Raw genomic sequence first — 24,460 nt, 5'->3', positions numbered from 1 at the left:
GGCGTGCTTTTCCACAGCAAGGCGGCACAGAACTTGGCACAGTTCAGTTTGCCACTGCCATCGGTGTCCACCACATCGATCATGCGTTGGATGTCCTCTTCGCTGTTCTCGTAACCAAACACACTCATCATTCCTTTCAGTTCGCGGGCGCTTATCGATCCGCTGCCATCGACGTCGAGTATGGCAAACGTATTGCAAATCTCTGCCATCTTATCTTCACTTAATTTGTCCATGATAATTTTTGTTTATTTCTCGAAAATAACATCAATTCAATGAGAGAGAGAGCACAAATAAAATACCGAAATTAAACGCAAATAACCAACGTTAAAACTTTACTTTACTCTTTTTTATAAGTAGATTTTTTTTTATTCTGTGCCGGCGCCTGACGACGGAGATTATGACTGACATAGAACTTTAAATATTAACTGCAATTCACTTGACTTGCTAGGATCAACATTATTTTAAATTTTCCTATTCTACATTTTTTGTTGCATACTTTAAGGCTGCTGCCATGTGTATAGCTATATTAATTATGGCTATAACTCGGCAGGATCTGGGCAGATCTCGAAAGGACCTACCTTTTTGGGCTCACACAGACTAACACTATTGATTGGCATTCCAGGATTTTTAAGATGCAACCAAAAAAATTATCGAAAATATTTCCAAAAATTGTTCTGAATTCAAGTTTCGCGCTGTAACTCCGCCATTTTAAGGACGATTTTGATGTCCTTTTCCAGATCGTTAGGTATTGATGTAAGCATACATAATCCATAAGAATATCCTTGAAAGTCCTTCAAACAACTGAGATATATGGACTTATTTTTATTCAAAAAATAAGCTATATCTCTGAAGTCCTTGCTAGGATCGGGATCGGCTTATTGCTAAACAATTACTTTTTGTTAGTCCTATCGACTGACCAAATGACATTTAAATTGTTCCATTAGGTTCAGAGTTAGACAGGATTTTTTGTTTTTCACCACTTTCTCCTCGCCCTGAAGCCAAAATTTTTGAAGTGTTGGATTCTTAGATGACCCCACAATTTTTTGATGCCATTCGATAGATTTCAATGCCACGAATCGAATGCAACAAGTCCGCCCGAAATGTTCAAGGATATGGTAGAGATATAATCATTTTTCTATTTTTTGTTTATATGCAGCAAATCAATTTTTGTTGCATACTTTGAGGCGCGGTCAATGAAATGTTTAACTTCATTGTAGATAAAACTCAGCAGAATGTGCAATGATTTTAAAGGGATGCAGATCAGTTTGTTCCTATTTATCAACACTATAGCTTAAGATTCGAGAATTTCTAGAAAACAAAAACTTATTGAATATAATGAAAAATTCGGTATTTAAAACTTTTCGGTACTAAATAGTTTTGTATTTATTTTTTATTTATATGTTAATAGCAGGAAACGTAAATATTAGTTAAAACGATGAAAAAAACCTTCATGACGAGAAAGACACATGTTTATATTTTTAATAAGGTATTCAAAAATAAATCAAAGTTTCATTTTTAATTTGTTTTAAAAAAAATGTGTATTAAGTGATGTAATTAAATTTATATTATTAAAATCTTTAAAACATTTTAGGTTTTATGATAACAGAATACAAATATTGATATTAAATTAAATTATATTTTATAAAAAAAAAAAAAGTAAAAGCACAATTTTTGAAGCTTGCCATATGCTAAGTTTCCCTCATAAGTGTGTAAAATATTATCCAAGTTCACTTCTGTCGACAGTAATTAATTAACACGACATCACAAAACTCGAACAATTTTGACAACTTCGTCTTGTTGAGCTCAGTTTTGTTGGTTTATCTAAACGTGATTGATTTGTCTGCGTGGATTTATTTAGTCGGCTTAAGTTTAATCCCAGACGTGACTTGTCATAGTCAAAGCAAATAAATGTGCTTAAACTAAATACTCTTAGTTGCGCGTAATACAATACTACCTTATTTACACACAACGACTCTCTCTCTCTCTCTCTCTCGCACTTGTACTTATAGAAGACAAATTGCAGTGACTATTCAAAAATCAGTGATTGCAGCCTTAACAGCTTGTCAGTGGCTGTCAAGTGGAGGGGAAAGTGGGAAGCTGCAAAGCGAAGCTGAAAGAGATTTACAATGAGACATGGCCGTAATACTCAATCTGATTGTCTTTTAATAACACAAGCCGAAAATCAAGTGTAACGTAAAGCGAATTAGATGAAATCTCTGAGATACAATACTCGCATCAACATGTTACCGCCCGTCACAGCTGTCAATTGCAGTGGCAGCCCCAACAGGAGGCAGTGGCAGCCCAGTGCAAAGCAGTAGGCAGTACACAGAACACACAGTAGGACAGTAGCTATTAGAGATGAGCGCGTGACAGCATTCCTCTCAAATGGACAATTCAATATGGGTAATTCTCTGAGGGATGTCGAGTGCGACCAGCTTTTCAGTTACAAAAAAAAACATATTCTGAAACAATTTTAAAAATAAGTAAAGGGTTTTTTTATAGCTCTAGATTAGTACTTTAATTAGAGCTAAGAATGGTTTGGAATTTTTTTTCTGTTTAACAAATTCGTACGCAAAACCAAAAAATGAACGAATTTATATATTTTATCGTAAAACAGAATAAGTTACTATAATCAATCTTAGCTCTAAAAATAGTGCTAATCCAAAGCTTTAAGAAAAACCTTCACTTAATTTTAAAATTGTTTTAGTTTATGTTTTTTTTTGTCACTGAAAAGCTGTTCGCACTCGACATTTACCAGAGAATTACCCATATACATTTATTTTTAATCTTTTTATGGAACATTTATATTACTAATAAATACTGATATCATCATTAGGTTATACAAAATAAGTAATATTAGTATTTTTAGAAACTACTATTTTAAATAACAATGATTTTTGCATTTCTTTTTTTTTTGTTAAATAATAACATAAAGAGACTGTCATCGTACGATTTACAATACGCAACATATTAAATATGTTTAATTTCTATTACAAAATTATATTTTTATGGAATGATTTATATTTTCTAAAAAAGAATATTATTTTTTTTCAACTTTTCCAATAATAATAATTTTTTAATCTAAAAAATAAAAATTGTTATGATAATGACAAATAATGTTTTTTTCTTGTTTTTTTTAATTACTATGCCAAAATAAGTAACCTAACCAAAGTAGCTTAATAAAAATGAATAAAACTTAATAATATAATAAATAGCAACTTTTTACTTCAAAAATGTTCCTGTAAAATTTTGTAATTTATAAAATACATTTTTTGATTGACAAAATTGTTTTATTTACTTTATTTTTAGAACTGCACATTACTCTCTCTTTATTATTATTGACTATACTCACTCTTTTCTTTAAACATTGCTGTGTCCACATCTTGTGAACACATGTCGCATACTTTATGCGTGCAACGCTTTGTTTATTGAACAATGCTGTCAAAAAGAAAAGAAATTAGGTCGTGTCACGACCAACAAAGTCAACACGACACGCGTCCAGCACTCAAGGTAAAAGTATCAGCTCATCATCATCATCTCCATATCTGCACAGACAGCTGTGACGGGCAAAAGTTCTTTCTATAGCCTCTTCAGCTAGTCAGCTCTTCGGCCAAGCAGCTGTCGTCGGCCATCGTCGGGGACGACATCGTTCTCGACATCAGCGTAAGCGTCAGCGTCAACGTCGACATCGACGGCGACGGCGACGTCGTTGTGTTATCGTCGTGTCTGACTCTCGCGCGTTCGCCGCGTAACCTTTGGTAAGGTTAAATGTGAGCGCAGCACCCGCGAATTGTGCCACGCCAAGAGCAGCAGCAGTAGAGTAGCAAGAGCAAGAGCAAGGCAAGGCTTTACTTTATTTGTAGTTACCGATGTTGTTGTTGTTGTTGTTGCTGTTGCTGCTGCTGCTGCTGTCGTTGCCTGTTTCCTGCCCATTGTGTTGTGTGTTGTGTTGTAAGTGTATGTTGTGAGTGAGCGTATTTTGTGGCGAGGCGAAGCGCCGACGCACTGGCTGCTGTTGTCTGTTATCTTTTTTTTGCTTACTTGTCGGATATGGATACCGTATTATCCTTTGCATCGAACCACTCTGGCATGCAGAGCATCGAACATGTTTGACAGCGTCACGTGCAAACCGAACCGACACGAACCGAACTCAATCGAATCGAACTCAAACACACACCTACAGTGTGTTGGTGCGTTGACTGTGTGTGTGAGTAGGTGTGTGCTATAAACAGCGCCAGCATCATCTCTATGCGTTTGTGTGTATCTATGGTAGTATATGTGTGTGTGTTTGTGTGTTGTATATCAATCGGCCTTTGGGCGGCTGGCTTGTCCCCAAACACACAGGCAGCGCCTCCTCCTCTCCACCCTCCCCTCACCACTTGCTCTGACAGCGCCGCTGGCGTTGAGAGCGCGAAGCACCAAAAACAACAACGACCACAACAGCAACAACAACAACAACAACCGACAACAGCAGCAGTAGCAGTAGCAACAGCAGCAGCAGCAACAACAAAAACAAGAGGAAAAAAAGTAATTTTGTGCAACGATGCGACCCTTGGCCAAAAATTGTAATGAGAAACCTTTTATGGCACAAACACATGCTCGCTTTTTGTCTTCGTCTCCTCCCTCTTTCTACTTCAACTGCTCTTCATCCTCCGCCCTCCAACCCCACCCCCAACCCCTTTTCCTTTGCTCATCCGCTTCTCTAGTGTTTTTAGAATAAATGTTGTTGCTCTTTTGCCAGCTTTTGAGTTTTGTAGTCTAATTTATTTTATTTTTCTTGCTTTTCTGCAGCCTCTTCTTCTTTTGTTTTTTACCTCCATCCTTTTTCCATCATTGACGTCGTCGTTAACGTCCTTTAGCATTTTTGGTTTTTTTTTTTTTTTTTTTTTTTTTTTTTTGTTGTTTGGTTTTGTGTTTTGTCTACTTAAAGTTAATAATTTGTGTTGTTTATTGTAATACAATATGTTTGTAGGTACACGCTATATGCTTCAATATTTTCATATTTTCCATTTTCCATTTGAATTTTCTTGGTTTTTCCACTTGAATTTTCTTTCTTTTTCCTTGCAAAATTCCTTACATATTTGTAATTTGCATTTTTCATCCTCTTGTCTCTTTATGTTATCAGCTATTTTGTACAAATGAGTGTAAAAATTATACAGAAAGTAAAATATTAACTGAAAATAAGAAGAACGACATTTAAATACACTTTCTGTGCGTGCAATATGTTGGGGAAATATTTGGCTGAACAATACAATGGAAATTGATTTGATTTTTTGTATTTTTAATTTGGAATTTTCGCACAATCATTGCTATGGCAGCTATAGGCTATAGCCAACCGATTCGGTCAGTTGGGGCATAGCAACCGCCTACAGCAATAAGACGTGGCTGTTGCGAAGTTTCATCAAGATTGCTTCATAACTGAGCGACTAATTTGCATAGAAAGAGGCGGACAGACAGACAGACGGACGGACGGACGGACGGACAGACAGAAATTTGTGGTGAAGGACACACGACTCAATCGACTCTCAGCTTGTGGCTTGACTTTTGATTAGAAATTGTGTAGAAAGAAAAAAAATGCTTGAGACATACACGACTTGTCAATACTCTGGGCAGTTCTAAACGGTAGCCCAGCATGGCCACCTTGGGCCATTTACAGGGTATAAACGACAAAAAAAAAACACAACAGCAACAAAGTAAACAAACCGAAATCAAATTGCTGCTGCTTCTTGGGCTGTTTTGGCAGGTGGCTGCTACTTTGGCTGATGACGTCGAGTAGCTAACCGAGTGAACACACACACACAGACAAGTACATATGTATGTGTGTATATTGCCCATGGGAACAGAAAGAAAGAGAGAGCTAGAGAGAGAGCAAACATCGGGCATCGAATTGCCCATAACATTGTAATTGCTTTTTGATAAATGAAGCACGCGCTGCACAGCTGACAGCAGCAACAACAACAGCAACAACAGCAACAAGAACAACTCAAACAACAAATAGGAGTAAAAATCTGAGGCATTGAGGCATTGAGGCATCGAGGCTGTCGCATAAAACGACTCACTCAAGTGTTGCCCCAGAGCTGGGGCCACGCACTCGGCAAGACAATTTAAAATGTTGAAAAATGCTCAGCTAATTGGCAGTTGACAGCGTCAAGCACAAGGGAATGAGTCGAGGGCAGAGCAGGCCAGGGAAGAGGGGGTGTGGCAGTGTGGGTGTGGGTGTGGGTGTAAGGCAAAGTAAAATGGGAGGCTGCTGCCGGGAGCCATATAAATTTAATTTGGTTTATAAAAAGTGCTTGAGAACGAGCACACAGAATGGAGACCAAGCTGGGAAGCCAAGTGGCCAACGAACCAACGAACCGACGACCGACGACGACCAACAAAATGCCCCACAGTTAGAGAAGCCCGCGTTGCAGCCTTCTCTGGTATAACCCCTTAGCTCTCCCAAAATGGAACTTGAGATAATGCAACTTGAGATTTGTTGTTGTACAGTGTGGGCTATATAACATTGAGCAAACAGCAAATGACAGAGAGAACAGGGTCGGGGGGAGGAAGGGAGGGAGGAGAAAGCGACTGGGGAACCGACCCTAGAGCTGTGTCTAGTGGCATTTCGCTTTTTTTTTTCTTCATTTTTTTGGTATTGAAATTCAAAACAATTCCTCAAGTGGAACACACAATCTGTAACGATGCTGTTTACCTTTGCGTCATCCAAAACTCTTACAACTAGCGTGTGTTACCGTACAATAAGGTGTTACAATGTGTAAAAATAAATCACGAAATTGGAGTAAGCACAAGCTGCAACCAAGCGAGCTAACAGTTACTTGATACAATTTCGAGAGCATAGAATACGGGACGATGGCGGGGGGAGAACGCATCTTGAAATTATCTCGAGTCGAAGGCAAATCCCCTGATATACTAAAACACATTATTGTTCTGTGTGTTTGTGTGTGTGTGTGTCGTTGTGCCTCTTTGCTTAGGCAAATACAAAATCCATTAAAGTATCAACAGACTAACGAAATCCATACACAAAAACACAGCTGAAGTTGCTCACGAATATTTTGCCTATTTTATCTAACAAGTGACGCCAGCGATCTTGGTGAAATTTTTAGAATCATTAGTTAATAACATTATATTTAAATATATAAATGTTTTATGTCTTTGGTTAGGTAAATGCAAAATCTACTAACAAAGGTAAAAAGTTGGTCAAGTAAGGGAAACAAATCTATAATTAACAAATTACGCGAGCGATCTTCATGAAATTTGTAGAATCAATACTTAATAACAATATATTTAAGTAAATAAATGTTTTTTATCTTTAACTTAGTACATAAAAATTATACTAACGATGTTAGACTGTTCCTCAACAAAAGGAACAAATCTGTAACTATCAAATCAAACGAACGATCTTGACGAAATTTGTAGAATCAATATTTAATAGCATTATCTTTAAATATGTTAATAAATTGTTGTAAGTTCAATTCCATTTGATTCCATTTTTTTCAGCCTTAACCCCAGAGTAAAACCCTCTCTGTTCGATCTGCCTGCCAAATCTATTGTAATGTATGCACATTTATGCGAGTGAGCAAAAAAAACCTCTTAGTTAAATATCAAGAGAATTGGAATAATCAAAATTGAAGCGAATGCTCTCGTGTAGTTGGGCATATTTATGGCATAAGTTGGAAAACCACAAAAATACATAAATGTAAATGTGGCTGGGACAATGAGGGCAGAGGGGTGGCGAAGGAGGAGGCATCAACTCCCTAACTAGGTAAACCGAGCGAGGAAACCAAACCAATTGGATAAAGGACAACGCCTCACATCGAGTGAGAGAACCAGAATGAGAACGAGTCGGGGTGGAAAGCTTGTTTTCTTTTCTTTTCTTTTCTGTTCTGTTCCTCTTTTTTTTATCGTTGGCATATTTTGCAGCTCCAATTTATATGGTAAGTGGTTATCCATTTTGTTTTTATCAACATCCATCCATGGCGCAGCGCGGATGGAACAAAAAACCAAAAACCAAGAACAAAAATCGATGACTTAGTTCGGGGGCCTCAACCAACAATCGCGATAGAGTCGATATTCCGAATATTCCCCATGCCAACAACACAAATGTAATAAAAAACCCAAAATGCTTTGCAATAACAAATCAAATTATATTTACATAATCAAATAAAAATAATAATAATAATTATAGCATACCAAAAAACAATATTTATACTTTACACTAACATATGCATTGTGCTCCATCAAAAAAAAAAAAAAAAGAATAAAAAAAAAATGAAAAAATTATCGTTACTTATGAACTAAAAACAAGTAACATACGTTTTGCGGTATGCTTTATACATATGTATATGTATATTTATATAGTGTTCTTTCGGTGTGCACCGAATATTGTATGCTCTTTTCCGGTTAGTCAGTTTGTTGATTTGTATAGGCAAGCTATGTTATGTCTATATGTATATATGGTATATAGTATGTTATACTTTTATATAATTCTAGAATTTCAGACTCAACAAAAATGGTTGCTTTCGCAATACCCGCAAGCTGTTCTCAGTATTTATCTTTTCTTTTTTTGTTGTTGTTGCAAGGGTATTACAACTTCGGCACTCCAAAGTTTATTTTATTTTTATCTTTTTTTTTTTTTTTTTTTTTTTTTTTTTGGATATTTTTCTCTAACTACCGTTGGCTACATTGTAATGTATTTTGTGTGTGTGTGTGTGTGTGTGTGTGTGTGTGTGAACGCATGTTTGTTTGTTTGTTTGTTGGTTTGAATGTGGATTTTATGTTAATTCATTTCATTATTGTTTATCTAGTCTCTATGTTGATCTATTGCAGTACCATACCTATCTATTATAATGTTTTATAGTAGAGCGTATTGAGCTTTAAGTTAATTTCTTTTTTTGTTTTTGTGGTAATATTTGGCCGCCTATATGGAAATTACTGAGTATTACGAGTATGAATATTCCTAAATACGTATGTGTGAATTTCTCAGTCAATTACATAAAAAGAAAGTCATTGAAAAGTTGGATGAGAACTTAAATGAGAAACAAAAAAAATCAACTCGAAGTTGGTCCGATTTCTTAGGTATTATATATGCTACGGATTTGTAGATGATTATCATTAATGTATCTGTCTATGGATTTGTGAGTGTGTTTGTGTGTGAGTGTTTGTATTTATGGTATCAGACAAACAGATAGAAAGTTTTAGCCTCATTTGCAGTTAATGTGTGTGTGTTTCTGTCTGTACTTGTATTCTTCTGGCACTTAATCTTAATACTTATGTAGAGGATACTTTGACCTGGAAAAGAGCTTGTTGTTTTTTTTCTTTACTTTTTTGAATACGATTTTTACGATTTTCGAATTATGTTATTTTCATATTTTGTTACCAAAAAATTACAAAAAAAAAGAGTCCAACAAACTTTCCTTATGCTATTTTGACGCTTAAATATTTACAGGCATTTTGCGTAGCGAAGCTTTTCAATATTCCTCTTAGTAAACTTGTTTGTTTTTGTTGTTTGTTGTTGTCTTTAAGTTGTACATAATTGTATTTGTTTTGTATTTCGCTTTACGGTTTTAGTTTTGTTTTGTTAATAATCAAAAAGCCGGTTTGTTGCCCACTTGCCACGCAATGCTTTGAAATCATTACAACTAACATAATTGAGAAAACATTTCGCTTGCGATTGTGGAACTCGGAACGCGGTTCTTAATGTAATGTTAATGTTTGTTGTATGTACTGTATGTTTATGTAGTTTACGATTTTTGAATGCATTTCATTATTTTTTTATTTTTGTTTTTTTTTTTTTAGCTAAGTATAAACATTTAAAATTTTTGAAAAATATTTCATTTTGATTTTAGTTTTTTGTCTTTTTTTACGATTTTTTCGGAATTAATTTAAGTTATTATTTTGTTTTTTGTTTGTTAAAGACGACGAATTATAAACGACATGCGATCTTTAAGATTTGTAATATATATGTATATATATATTTATATATATGTAGATGTATATTGAAAAAGCGACGCGACGAGAAAAAAATTGTTGTTTTTGTTTTGTTTGTTAGGTTTTTTTTTGTTTTGTTTTGTTTGTTGCATAAAATTTGTAGCAATTTGTTGCATTTAGTTTGGTGTATGTAGTTGTTGGCCGAAGCCCCCTCGATAATACTCTAAATACTTGTCTGTATATATATTTGATATATATAAATGTATATATATATATGCAATATGATGTATATAGCTATGATATAGTATGTTATGTATGTATATAGGCGTAATTGTATAATAGTTCATAATAATCATAATAATAATTGTAATAATAATAATAATAATAATATACTTATAATTTGTATGACTGTTTTCATTTTCCTTCTACTTCGACTTTCATCTTTTGGCCTATACGCTAAAAAGGTAAAACTTAAACATATGATTTGAGCGAACAAATTTGTTTGTTTTTTTTTTTTGTTTTTGCGATTTTTGTTGATTTTTTCACTTAAATTGTTTTTTGGACTTGGATGTGAGATATTTTCATTTCTTGAGCTGTTCCCAGATGCCGCAAAGTATGCTACACAAAACTTGGCCTGGGAACAGTTTTATTTTTATGCATGTTGCTTCAGCGCATGTGTGTGTGTGTATATGAGTGTATGTGTGTGTGATGTTTGTGTGTATGTGTGTGTGTGTGTGTGTGTGTTATGTACAATTTGGGTGCAGAATATCACATAGTCAGACATATACGACTACAAGTTCTCATTTAATTTTTTCTTTGTTTTTTTTTTTTGTTTTTAGTTCGGATTGATTTTGTTCTCCTTCTTCTACTTTTTCTTCTACATTCTGATAGTTTGGTGTTTTTATTTTTCTGTATTGTTGTATTTTTCTTTTCATTTGTTTTGCAGTTGCTGCAATTGTTTTGGAAGTGTGGGAGTTTTGTTTTTTGTTTTCACTACAGTTTTTTGCTCTTACACATGCAACGTGGAATTGTTGTCCATGGAGAGTCGTGACGATGATGCGCTGCAGGAGGAACGACGTCCGCCGCTTAGCAGCGATGCGGTGTCCGCATCGGCATCAGTTGTTCGCTTGCGTTGCGGACGCAGAAACAGGAACATGACCAGCAGGGCCAGAAAGAAGGCCAACGCACCAAATGCCGGATACACAACGCCGCTCAATTGGCTGGCCGTTGGCAACGCACTGATGATATACACACGGTCCGTGGGACGAACACGTTGTGGCTGCTGTTGCTGCTGTTGTTGCTGCTGATGTTGCACTGTGGTTACACCAGCAATCCCAGCAGCAGCAGCAACTGTTGCAGCTCCTTTTGTGATTGCTGTTGTTGGTGTTGTTGATGATGCTGATGTCGCTGACATGGACACGACGCGACTTGCAGTTGTCCGGCGATTGGCGATTGTCGTTGCTGACGTCGGTGACGTTGACAGCAACTGATGTGTATCCACATTCAGCTTGAGAGAGCGACGCATCATACCCGTTAGCTGTGAAAGTAAAATACACAAAGAGAGAGAGAGAGAGAGAGAGAGCGTGAGTTAGTTGACAGTTGATTAGGAGTTCCTGACTTGTTAGACCCTTTGCTTTTGCAATAAAGTATTAATTATACAGCGCACATAAAGTTAAGGGTCTAAGGCAGTCAAATGTTTCTGCTATTAAACTCTTTACGTTTAAAATAATGAGTAATTCTAATTCATTTTGATTGTCTGTTAACAGATTTCAAATGAAGAAACTAATGCAGTCAAAAAATGATGACGATAATAAAATAAAGGGTCTATCGTAGTCAATTCATGAATGTTACTCGTTTACTACTTTTAGATGCTTCTAAATAAAGATAATTTTTAACTTGCATAATTCAAATTCAAGTTGCTAAGATGTTTAGTTTAGTCCAGACTTGACTGCACATTTCTTATTAGACATTTTTTGTTAGAACTTCACCTTTATTAATGAATAGATGATTTTAAATAAAAAATATATTATACTTGTACAAACAAAAATTGAGTATTCCAATATAAAGTAAAAGGGGTATTACAGTCCAGTCTACACTGCAGATTTTTATTTAGATACTTTTTAAGAGACCCTTCACACGCAATACAAAACGAATTCGACTTCTGAATAAGTAATAAATATATTAACATACACTCAATACAAAACGAATTGAATTAAGTACCCAAATATAAAGCAAAGGGTCTATTACAGTCCAGTCTAGATCGCAGATTTCTGTTTAGATACTTTCTGAGAGACCCTTCACTTATATTAATAAATACATTGTGCATACACTCAACACAAAAGTAAAGGGTAAAGGGTCTATTACAGTCAAATCTCGGTAGTTAATTTTCGTACTATTTTTTGGGTAACTTACCTTATGCTTGCAGGTGACCTGTATGTTGTAGACCGTATCCGGCCAGAGTGATAGCTCGGCGCGTGCCGTATCCGTTAGCAGGTTGCCCATGAGGCCGCCACCGGATACCTCCCAGGTGATCAGGCATTGACGCGATGCGTTCGCAATCAACTCATCCCAGCCGATGTCCGTCAGCACCAAGGCGCCTTGTCGTTGGGCGTGATGGACACGCAGTTCAAAGGGCGCCAATTGCCGTTGGCAGTTTTGACGGCACTGTTCGGGTTAAATAGTCAAACAACACATAGAGTTGCAGCAATAGTCATTGGATACACACAAACACATACACACACACCCAAGCACACACACACACACAGATACATAGCGAGCGAGCGACACAAGATTCGCGATTGCGTTGCCCGCAAAATTGGCAACGCAATTTTGCCAGCCGCCCGCAGCAATCAAACAGCAACAACATTTAACCCATCGACGTGCCAGCGTTCTCAAAATTCAAACACAAATCCCCATCGCTATCGCCATCGCCATCGACATCGTCATTGCGTTTCGCAATCCTCAAGCCAATCAATGCCATAATGAACATTTTCAAATTTCTTTTTTTTTTCTGTGGGTTCGCAAAACTCATTTGCATGCCAACGATGTCAATAGGCGGCCGTATTTAAGTTTCTCTTTCAATTTTATAGCAATAGTTTGCCTGCTAATCCCTCGGCTGCTCTTCTCGGCAATTCTCAAAGTGTTAAAGGTGACTTTTAATATTGGTTTTCTTTTTAATTCGAATTGATTAGCAAATTATGCATTCTTTCTAGTTCTAATCATTTCACATTCTTAACTTCGCCAATGTAACTTCTAATTTGTGACAAATCATTTTTAATTGAAAAAAAAACTTTTAGCTTCCTCAAATTATTAACAAAGCAAAAGATGACTTTTAATATTAGTTTTTTCTTATTTAGAATTGATGCTCTATTTCCTTATTTAATTTCACCAATGGAACATCCAATTTGTGACTTTTATTATTCAATTTGAATTAAACAGTAAAATTTCAGTTCTCTTCTCCGCGATTCTCAAATTGTGAAGTTCTTTAGTTTAAACTTTTAGCTTATTTTTCTTCGCGATTCTCAAATTGTATACTTTTTTAGTTTAAACTTTCCGCTCTCTGTTCTCAAATTGTTAACTTCTTTCGGTTTCAACATCAATTGACTTGCAACATTTTAACTTAATTCTTAACGATTTTCAAAATCTTGAAATAAAATAAGTAATAATAATAAATTTGCAATATTTCTAACTCCTAATCGCTCAAGTTGCTAGCCTAAAATGTGGTGGTCATTTTAATTTCCGATGATATAATTATTTAAAATGTATTCTCTTAAAGTGCTGTGTTAATTATCGAAATACATTGTCAAAACTTTGCCTGTCTGATTAATTTGATTTAAATGTAATTATTGATATATGTATGTACATATGTATAGTTTCGAATTAAATGATTGCTCATTTTTTTTATGTGTATGCAATTATCTATCAATAAACAATCAACAACTAATTATCGAAGTGAACTTTGATGGATTTTACCTCTTAATGCTTAAGAGTCTGAATACTTTAATTTAATATAATGTGTTTGAAGATGTCACCTATAGTCCGTTACAATCTTCTAATATAATTATAATTCCTTCAACAAAATAGATATATTCATAGTTATCCTTTGTTAATTTGTAATTTCAACTAAGCTTGATTGACGATTATATGATTTCTTCTTTTTATTTAAGGAGCAGTTAGTCTTTTGTTTTATTTGATAGCTGCTACATGGCACTTGCTGTAATGCTGAACGAATAAGGCGCAGTTGACAGTTGAGAGCACTCTCGACTTTGGCTTCTTCAAGTGCTGCGCTTTAATTAATGTTTCGCGCAAAGTTGGGGCGGCTTTTAGCCAATTTGTGCGGCACTTGAATGGGGTTAAGAAAGCAAAACAATTATTAACTGTTGCGCCTGAGTGTGCTTTAGAGCGTGTGAGTGAGTCAGCCCCGAAGGGGTTAGCTATCTACAAATATATATATCTTTGTACTTTATATATAGTGTATATATACGTTGTGTTGGTGTGTGTGTGGTGTCCTTTATAGTAGTTATTATATGGACATTGGGATGGTACTTACATTTCTGCAATCAACGAAATCCGTGCAATCATGCCAATCCCTCGCAAACTGCAAAATACAAAAAGAGAGAAAAAGCGAAAAGAGAGATGAGAGATGAGATACAGCAACAGCAGCAATAACAACAACAACAGCAAAGGGGGGAGCAAAAAAGTTAGTTAGTGGGCGTGGCCTAATCGAATTTTAAGTAAGCTAGAAAAAGTAATCAGGCACAGAGCCCGCAGGCTCATCTCCCGCTCAACTTGTCCCGCTTCCCCCCCGCCCATTTCCCACTTCCCACAACGAACGCCATTACCAACAATAGACGCAAATTTGTAACTGTAATATAAAAGGCCTGGCTAGAAAAAAGACACAGTGAGAGATATCTATGTGTGTGTGTGTGTGTGTGTATAAATGACCGCAAAGTTGTATGGCGAATTGAAATTTTTACGCTGTTGGCAGTCGGCAGTCAGTAGAGAGAGATGAAACTGTGGACTAACTGGACTTGCCTGCTTAGCCTTTGTCAACTGTCGCTTTAGCTACGCAGCAGCGACAGCTGCTAGGATAGAAGGACATTCCATTCGCAAGTCCTGGTCGGGCTCTCTGACAACAGGCCGAGTCACAGTCAGCGTCCTGTCCGTTTAGTTTATGAATGAGCACGCAGACAAATGAATGAATGTGCTGATGCGAACTGAAGAACTGAAGAATCGAGAGTTTTTGGTTTTGGTTTTGCCGTTGAGAAAGGGACGACACCGGCATTTGGATTGTTTTCTGTATATGTGTGTGTGTGTGTGTGTGTGTGCTTTGAACGATGGCCGGGCATCAGAGCAGGCCAACAGAGTCTTTAGGGCAGGGCACAGTCACACAGTCACAGTTAGAGGCAGAGGCAGAGGCAGAGGCACCCATCGTCATCACGAGCAGCGGCAGCAGCAGCAGCAGGAGCACTTTGTCATCATTACACAATAAGGCGGCCAGATAAACGAGCATGCCAAAAGGAAAATCGCAAAGACAACATATTTTCCGCTCAATTGAATTTTTGGCCTTTGCGAAACAACTTGGGCGATAAGTAACAACAATAAGGCGGCAAATGAATGAACGAATGAGTGACTGACTGCCTGAATGGCACAGTTGTTGCCAATTCGAGATGCGACCGTGATCGCCATACTATCGCTATCGCTACAAAACTATCGTATAGGTTAGAGAGTGTAAAGAGCTGAATGCAAACTTAACAATTCATTTCAGAATAAGTGAGTAAACTAAAAATTGTACAGTATTATATATATATTTTTATATTTTAAATTCATATTGTTGGTATCATTTGCTAATGCAGCTGCTAAGAAATCGAATCAATTTGACAGTCAAGTCTTTCATTCATAAACTTGCAACTTTCAAGGCAATCAAAAAATATTTGAAAAATTAATAAAGTTAAAAAGTTTGCGCTATATTTTTTTAATGCAACTAAAAATAATTGAACATCCAGTACAATAATTATCTAGTATAAGATTGTAGCTGCGATTGATCAACTCGATACTTAATAGAACACAAAAAATAATATAATGTAATAGTAATGTATACAGTATAAAATAGTAACTGTGGTTAATCTCCTCAATACTTATTAGAATACTAAAAAAACTGCCCCAAAAATATTTTAGGCAACGATTGCTTAGTTATATTATCAAAGTACTTCACTCTATGCATTTTTAAGACAACTACACAACATGTAGAATTGTACTTCATTGTGAAACAGCTTGTAAATTAAATATTTTATCTAAAAAACTGTCTTGTTATTTTCGTTAATTATTTATATTTTATAATGAATTGCTTTTTAGGCATAACTGCACAATATTTTATAACAAAGTGATTACTAAAACAATCAAATATTGAGTTGCTCGATTTAATTAACATCTACAATTTATTGTACATTTGAAACCCTCAGTGAACTAAAAATAATACTAAAGTGTCGCGAGTTAGTTATGAATATTAGCGCTTAAGAGGGCATAACAGATATTTTCCATTATTCGATATACTTTACTAACAATTTGAATTCCATATTTAATTTAATAAGAAAAGACTTTTAAGAAAAACTCAGTCTTATTGCACGAAATAATATTGCACAAATTGCAGACAGTAAATCAATAAGTCAGTCAGCAGGACTAGATTCATATATATATCGGATAGTGCTTGGCCGTTGTCGTGTCACGCAGCCATCTCTAGTTGGCATAGAGCAAACAAAACGCACACCACACGCTCAATGAAAACGCTGAGCAGGCAGTCAGAGGCCTCCTTCAGTCTGTCTGTCTGTCTCTCAGTCTCACAGTCTGTCCATTGTCCGCCAACCCACAATCGTTGCAAATGTTCCATTGAGAGTGAGAGGGAAAAAGTAAAGTAAAGTAAATTGAAGTAAAGGAGAGAGACAGAGAGAAAGAGAGAGGGAGAGCATCTTGTGGCCTACCTGGGCCATAGTTGTTGGCCCATATAAATTAAACGCAGGCAGCGAACAACTTTTACATGCAATTGCCCACGGAATTGGACAACGTTTCACACCCAGGCCACATAAATTACCCATCCAGGTCAGTTTTGAGCAGTTTTATGAGCTGCCCATAGTCCATAGTCGAAATATGTCGATGTCGATGCCGATGCCGATGTCGATGCCGTTGCCCAGTTTGCTGCTCTGGTGGCACGTAGTCGCCAAATGCTGCGCTTGTCAATTATTGAAGCGCTGTCGGAACAGATTCCACCACCAGCCAAAGGCTACGTGCCCGGCATACGCACATGGCCATTACAATATTTGAGCAAAGTAAAGCTTACAAAGAGAGAAAAAAAAAAAGAAGAGAAGAAGACGCGCCACCCTTCCATGCTGCCACTTCTCTTCCGCCACCCCCTCCCCCCTCAATTTCTTCACGCTTTTGTTCGTCAAGAAAGTTGCCCCGAAAAATCAACGAACAAAGTCTTTTTGGATGCTGCCAAGTTTTATGGTGTTAATTTGGCGCTGATTGAGCGACGCTCGTGGCTTGGTGGCCTGTGCCAGGGATTAGATCCGGACAGGCGTGAAATTAGCCAGCCCCAGTGCTGCATATACTATATATATGTATATGTAGTATGTTGTGTAGGGTTGCAGCAACCCTTAAGAGGTCAATATGCACTCTGCATGCAGCAGCAACGCCAACAATATGGATCATCGAAGCAAATTTTTGTGTGACGCTTTAATCAAGCGCATCGACTGCGTTTCTCTCCTCTTCCCCTTCCCCTGCCCCCTTCCCCCTTCACTGCACAATTCATTCAGCACAACTTCCGCAAACGTTTCCAAAAAAACATTTTTTCCCCCTGATTTTCCATTTTGTACCCGGTAGCGAGAATCTTACAAAAGGGTCTCATGATTTATTGGCAATATAAAATTCGTTTTATTGACAGTCAGAGGCTTCTGCTAATGCGCCTCATTAGTAGCATTAATTCCGCAAATTTATAGGCCTTGAATTTGAGCAAACTATTACAGATGTAGCTACGAAATATGTGTAAGAATTTCTTTATAAGTAACCTTTCAATTTCATAAATAACTATTCCATCAAAATAGCCAATTCAAAAGCAATCATTTTCAATTTGTAATCATTTGAATTGTACAACAAATTTGCCCGAAAACTATCGAAAAAAGTTGGAAACTTTATATATCTCAGGATTGTTTTCACAGCAAATAAATTTTTACATTAAGTATTTAAATATAAATTTTGATATTTTGTAGATATATATTGATTTTTAGTATTTAGTATATTAGTATACGTTTTCATATTTAGTATTCACATATCAACTTTAACATTATCAAGTTTAATATTTAGTATTTAAGTATATATATTAATACTAATAATAATGTTAACATTTTGTATTTAAATATCAATTTTAAAGTTTAGTATATATTTAAATTTGATATTTACTATTTAAGTATACATTTCAATATTTAGTATTTATATGCCAATTTTAGTAGATATTTGATAAAATGTAATATTCAGTATTTAAGTATATGTTTTCATATTTAGTATTTATTCAGTACGCTTCCATTTAAATAATAACTTAACGATTTTAAAATTTAGTATTTGATTATTATATTCAGTATTCAGTATTTAATATATGTCATTTCATTCACTTGACAAATTTCCTTAAGTTTGCATAATAAATTAACTAAAATTCCATAAGTATTAGAAGTCAGTATAATTTGTTTCCTAAAGCTACCGGGTGCTTTAAAGTCGTGGCCAGTTAACTGCGCATTTTAAGCTTGTTTTTTTGTGTCTTTTTATTGATTTTGGAAATCAAAAAGATTCCTATCAAGCGGAAATATTTAGAGCCGAGGGAAGCAATGAGGACGCAAGTAAATGACGACGATTCGCATCTCTGGAATTTTGTTGTTGCTCTCTAATTTGCGCAGTTTTCTGGAATGTTTTGGTCAATCTACATTTAAATCGTTTTGCCGCTCCCCTTAACTAATCCCTTTTGGACAAAAGTGGAACCAACCACACAGCAACTTTCCTCTTTAATCCCTAATCCGTTTTCGGTCTGTATTGTTCTAGCAAACAAATGACGACCAGGCAAAAAATGTCTCCATTGTCATTGGCTTTGCTTGATTGTTCTCGAGCAGCTTGTAAATAATTAAAATACAAAATACAAAACGAAAAGACTCGTGATTGAATTTGGAATTCATTTGAAATCGAATTAATTACGTGCACAAGTATTTCCCACAAATTGTTCCATCCCCCTCTCCTCTGCCCTCTCCACTGCCATAAAATCATTATCATCATCAGCATCAACTAATATCTGTCCGAAAAGTTATCACAAAACACACATACACAAAACTTTCGTGCGCTTCGTAGAAATGTCAATTTAAGATAACAAAGGTTAGGCGACATTTCCAAAACAACAACACATAAAATTATTCGAAACAGTAAACTTGACTTCTTTTTGATAAATTAATCAAATTTAGTTGTCCAATTTATCTAGAGCATAAATTAAGTTTACAAAAAAGAAAAAAAAATATACAGCAAACAGAAAATGGAAGTCAAACGAGTCAGAACGATTTGTTTCAGTTTCAACAAAAGTTTAGCTTATCTCGGATATTCGAAAACCACTTTTATCCCTTGAAACTAGTTTTTTTTTGTTGTGCTTATCCCACTTCACTCTCCAATCTTCACTCTCCGCTATCTTCTCTCTCTCTTCTGGGGAATTTCAAGGTCTCGATTTTGAAAAGTCAAAGCCAATGTCGCGGATACCCGGCTTGAATGATCACAATCCAAAGTGCAAAGAAGTGGTTTGGTTTATGTTTGCTTTTGACAAGGTTTATCGTGAATTCGGTACCACTTTAAAATGCGCTACTTCTTCTGTATTGACACTCAAGAAGTTCTAGGTAAACGACGGATACATAAATGTTCAGTCGGTGTAATTTCTGTCATTTATCTTAACTGCAGCAGCACTCTTTTATTTGTATTTTTTATTTGCCATTAAGTCATTTAATCGCTGTTCAACGGAATGCACAAAGCTAGTTTCAGCAACGGTTTTAAATGATCTCTTGACTTCTCCTCGAGCAGCTATAAATTAATTGACTTTGAACGAAAAGCAGGATTCAAAGCGGCAATTTAAATCAATTTCGTTAAAGATTGCCCTTATTTTAGAGGTCTTTCTTGGAATGCTTCTTTTTTGTTTGCTTTAAGGGTTACTTCAATTTAAATTAAATCGAATTTGTATATGGAAACAATGGAACTGTTTTTTTTGGACTCTGATTTGAAATGTATGAAGTAGTGGTAATATTTCATTATTATCACCTCATAAGCCACAACTTTTCGTTTTCATCTGCGCATCAGAATTTCAGTATTCCCATATTAATCAAATTTGTAAGCTGCATAAATTTCAGCTTTGTCAATGTCGATCTTGAAAGTCGGCATCACTTTTATCCTCTAGTTTTCCTTGAAGGGTTACTGGATATCCTGTTGAAACTTGTTACCATCTGCCGCCGCTTGATTAGAATACTATTTGTCTGCGTCATCGTGCAATTGACAATGAGAAGAAACCCTCCGCTTCAATGGTGTTTTCTTTTCACTGTTTTTTACTCGTCTGTGTTTTTTCCCCTCTCTCTCTCTCTGTCTTTTTAAGGCACACCCAATGGCAACGGCAGGCTGATCCCTCCCAGTTACCTAATCTCTATTAGCAGCGTTCTATGACTGCCTTGGACCACCCAGCTGACATTGTCAACTGAACCGGCTACAGCGACAGCCAGAGAGCTACCTGGGAAGCGACCGGCAGCGATGTCAGCGCGCTGATAAAGGCGACCAGCAGCAGCAGCAGCGGCATAAAAAATAAGAAGACGATGACAACGGCGAAAAAAACACGTAAGGAAGTCGACTGAGAAATACCCGTTAAATATACAAACAAAGTAATCTTTGCTTCCATTTTTTTTCAATTTGATTTCCTTATTTCTATAAATCGAATGCATTCGAAATCATTAAAATACTAGTCTTCCCTTTCTTATTCCCTCAAAAGGTCAAAAGCTAAATATAATTTTATTATTAAGAATTTGGGCAACTCTTGCTTTTATAGTCTCTGAGAGACATGAATTCATATAAATGCTTAGACAAGAAAGACAGACAGCATTGCTATATAAACCGTTGCAGTTGTTAAAACAGATCAAAGTATATCTTTTCTAAAGATAGTTTTAATTTCTGAAATATATAAAAGACATCATCGTTATTTCGAATCATTTTGTTTTGTCTGATAAATTAAAATATGTAGAACATATTTTTATATCTAATGTAATGGAATAATCCTACTTTGAAAATAAAACAATATTTATATTTCATATTTCTATTGTAATAAAAATACATCAAACAGAACTAAACAAACTAGTGCAATAAATGTAGCTTGAATTTTGTTTAACTATATGCAACAAAACCTTAAATTTAGGTTTAATTTCAGAAAGATTTCAAAGATGACAATGCCTTTACATAATATTGCATTTGTAAATGTAATTCAGTTATAAATCATCTGATTTAATAAAGCATAAGAAACTAAAGAATTTTGTGGCATAGATGGAACTTGTTTTTTTAGTTTGAAATGCATGCAACAAAATATAATTTTCCACTTCAACTAACATACTTCAAAAACAGCAATTTCGGCAGGATTCAAATTTCAAAAGACAACTAATTTGTGGGCTTGGGCTTAATATTTGTATTTCCGATTGTCACAAATTTATAATGCCCTTCAACTCAATTGACCAGCTTGGGTATTAAAGAACGTTGGGTCGTCGCTTGTCTTGTCTGTCAGAGGCATTGTCAATGCCCGTGTGCTGAGTTTTTGGGCAAGTCTCTTGGGTTAGACAGCAGTGGAAAGAGGGTCAGGGGTAGGGAATAGGGAATAGGGACAGCGCTGCTTGCTGCTGTCCGGTGAGCTCTTGACTGGCCTTGGTAGTTGTCTTGCGCTCAGTCGAGCGGTATACAAGTGTCCATCAAGTGCGTTCTTATCTTTTTAGTGGCCTAACCAGAGGGGGGCGTTGCAGGGCAGACCCAGGGCAGGGCAGGGCAGGGCCGGGGCAGGGCAAAGAGTCGTCGTAGACATAGTCGTAGAGTAGTTGTAGACTTACCTGCTGATAGCAGCTTTGGCGGCATCTGGTTAACTGCTTGCTGCCGAGCGGCGTCGCTGCTGTGTCCTGACTCGTCGCCTGCAGTTCGGCGGCAGCGTCTGCATTCGAATTCGCATACTGTTGCTCCGCTGTCGCTTGGGCAGCAGCAACGAGCAGCGCACTGACTATGATGACTATGCCAAATGACTGAAACATTCTGCTGCTTCTTCTACTGTTTTTGTTGTCCTCTTCCTCCTTCTCTTGTTGTTGCTGCTGTTGTTGTTGTTGTTGTTGTTGTTGGGCGTGAGCGTGGGCGTGGGCGTTAGCGTAGGCTCCGTAGGGGCGTTCACAGATTGATTAATTGATTGATTTTGTGTTTGTTTATTTTTGTATCAAGTGCTGTTCATAATATGCGACGAGTGTGACGACAGCGACGTCGACGTCGACTGCACTTAGTGAAGCAGCAGCAGCTGTTGTTCTTGTTGTTGTTGTTGTTGTTGTTGTTGTTAAATGCACTCGAGCTGCAACTGTAACTTCGACTATGTGTATTAAAGTGTATGTGTGTGTATGTTTTGAAGCTGCTGCGCGTCGTTTAGTTTCGGTATTTTCGTATTTTTTTCTCGTATTTTTGTTGTTGTTGTTGTTGGTTTACTTATTGGTTAGTCCCGGGCTGGCACTTTGTTTGTTGGGAGGCGTTGGGGCGGTTGTTAACAACATGCTGTGGCTGTTGGCCCTGACTCTGCTTCTTTTTCGTCTTCCCCGGGCTTCTTCTCGCCTCTCCTGCTTGTTTAAGTTTTTTATTTGAGCTATATGCTCAGGTAAGTTGGCACTGGCACTGGAACTGGAACTGGCACCATAACAAAAAATAAAAATAAAACACAAACAAACAGCACACACGACAACAATAAATAAAAACGTGCACACACAACGAGAGCAGCAAGAGTAGAGCAAGAGCAGCAGCGCAGCAGCAGCAGCAGCAGCGTCAGCAAAAGCAGAAAAATAACAACACACACCCAGCAAGCAGGCGTATACAAGGCGACGCGACTTCGACGGCAGAGAGACTCTGTGCGGGCAGAGCAACAACGACAGCGACGGCGACAGCGACAGTGACAATGACAGAGGGCGAAGGCGAAACCAACCAACGTCGTCGAGGATAAATGCTGCACTAACGGAAAACGAAAACTGAACCAGAACCAGGCTGCGAGATAACACACAAGTACACACACACACACACGTGCGCAGCAGTCAGACGCCGACATAAAACAGACACACACACACAGACAAGCGAACGAACATACGAAACGAACAGAGCAGAGAAGAGCTAAGTAAAAGGGCTACTATAAGCAAACAGCTGCTGCAGCCAGAAAACCTCTAAAGATCTAGCTATTATTAAACTCTGCACTTGAATGAACATAGTCATTTTTTTAATTAAACAAATTTTTATTTACAAACTAATTATTGCCAGCCTGCTTGTAGTATTCGTATACTTTTGTTATCGCTTTGCAATTTCCAATTATCAACACTTTTGGCATTTTTACGGCTAGAACTGGCTGGCAAGGCCACAGCACAAGCCGTGCGCACATGCTGAAAAGGGGCGTCAGTCGGTGGTTGTTGTTCGAGCACGAGTAGCAACATCCAACGCGAACATGTTCGACACGATATTCAAATTGCATTCGCGAGGAGCGCGTGTCGCACGAACAAGGCGATATTTGCATTAATTGATAATTGATTATTAATAACCAAATGTAAGCAATGATTTAAGCAAGCAAATTTAAAATGTTAATCACTAAGCAATGCGAAAGGTGTAAAGTTCCCTATGGGCTGAGCTGCAATGCGCGACGTGATTAATTCGTGCGCGTCAAACAGTTAAGCATTGTCATCGCTAAATTGCAAGAAGAGCAAAAAAAAGCAAAATTATTTGTTGGAGTTGGAAGTTGGGTGCCAGCGGAGTCACGGAGTCTGTGTGTGTCTGTTCCGTTCTGTTTTGGTGGTTGCTTCGCTCAGTATGGATTGGGTTTAAGTTTGGGTTGGGTTTGACTTTGATGATGATGATGGGGTGGCAACACTAGTACTCTAAGGCTTTGGCTATGGATTTAGCTTTGGCTATAGCTACGGCAATCGGTATGGCCATATAGCATAGCTATGAGAGTATGGCTTTGGCTTTGGCTTTGACGTTCGTTCGTTCGTTCGTTCATTGGTGGTGGTGGTAGTGTTGCTCCCTCCTACCCCCCTCTACACCCGTTGCCTGCTCCCTTTATCGGCAGCGCGCGCGTGCATGCAGATGAATCAAAGCAGCCGCTGATTATAGCAACAATATGGAAATGCCGCTACCTCTCTCCTCATTCGCTCTCTTTCTCTCTTGCTTTCAGTGAGTTGCCTCGGGTTATATAGGGGCATTGTTTATTTATATATGC

General features: G+C 37.0%; 1 protein-coding gene across 1 annotated transcript; it reads right to left on the bottom strand.

Moving 5' to 3' along the window:
• Window positions 1-10,427: 10,427 nt before the first annotated feature.
• On the bottom strand, window positions 10,428-23,224 carry LOC132795772 (transmembrane protein fend). Its single transcript, XM_060806655.1, has 4 exons — window positions 22,068-23,224; window positions 14,480-14,527; window positions 12,343-12,594; window positions 10,428-11,467 (listed from the first exon to the last, which is right to left on the bottom strand). The coding sequence occupies exons 1-4, from the start codon at window positions 22,260-22,262 to the stop codon at window positions 10,940-10,942; spliced, it is 1,023 nt and encodes a 340-aa protein (XP_060662638.1). The 5' UTR covers window positions 22,263-23,224; the 3' UTR covers window positions 10,428-10,939.
• Window positions 23,225-24,460: the final 1,236 nt, after the last annotated feature.

Source organism: Drosophila nasuta, chromosome X (assembly GCF_023558535.2).
Source record: "Drosophila nasuta strain 15112-1781.00 chromosome X, ASM2355853v1, whole genome shotgun sequence".
NCBI lineage: Eukaryota > Metazoa > Arthropoda > Insecta > Diptera > Drosophilidae > Drosophila > Drosophila nasuta.
This window is presented reverse-complemented; position numbering and strand designations above follow the sequence as displayed.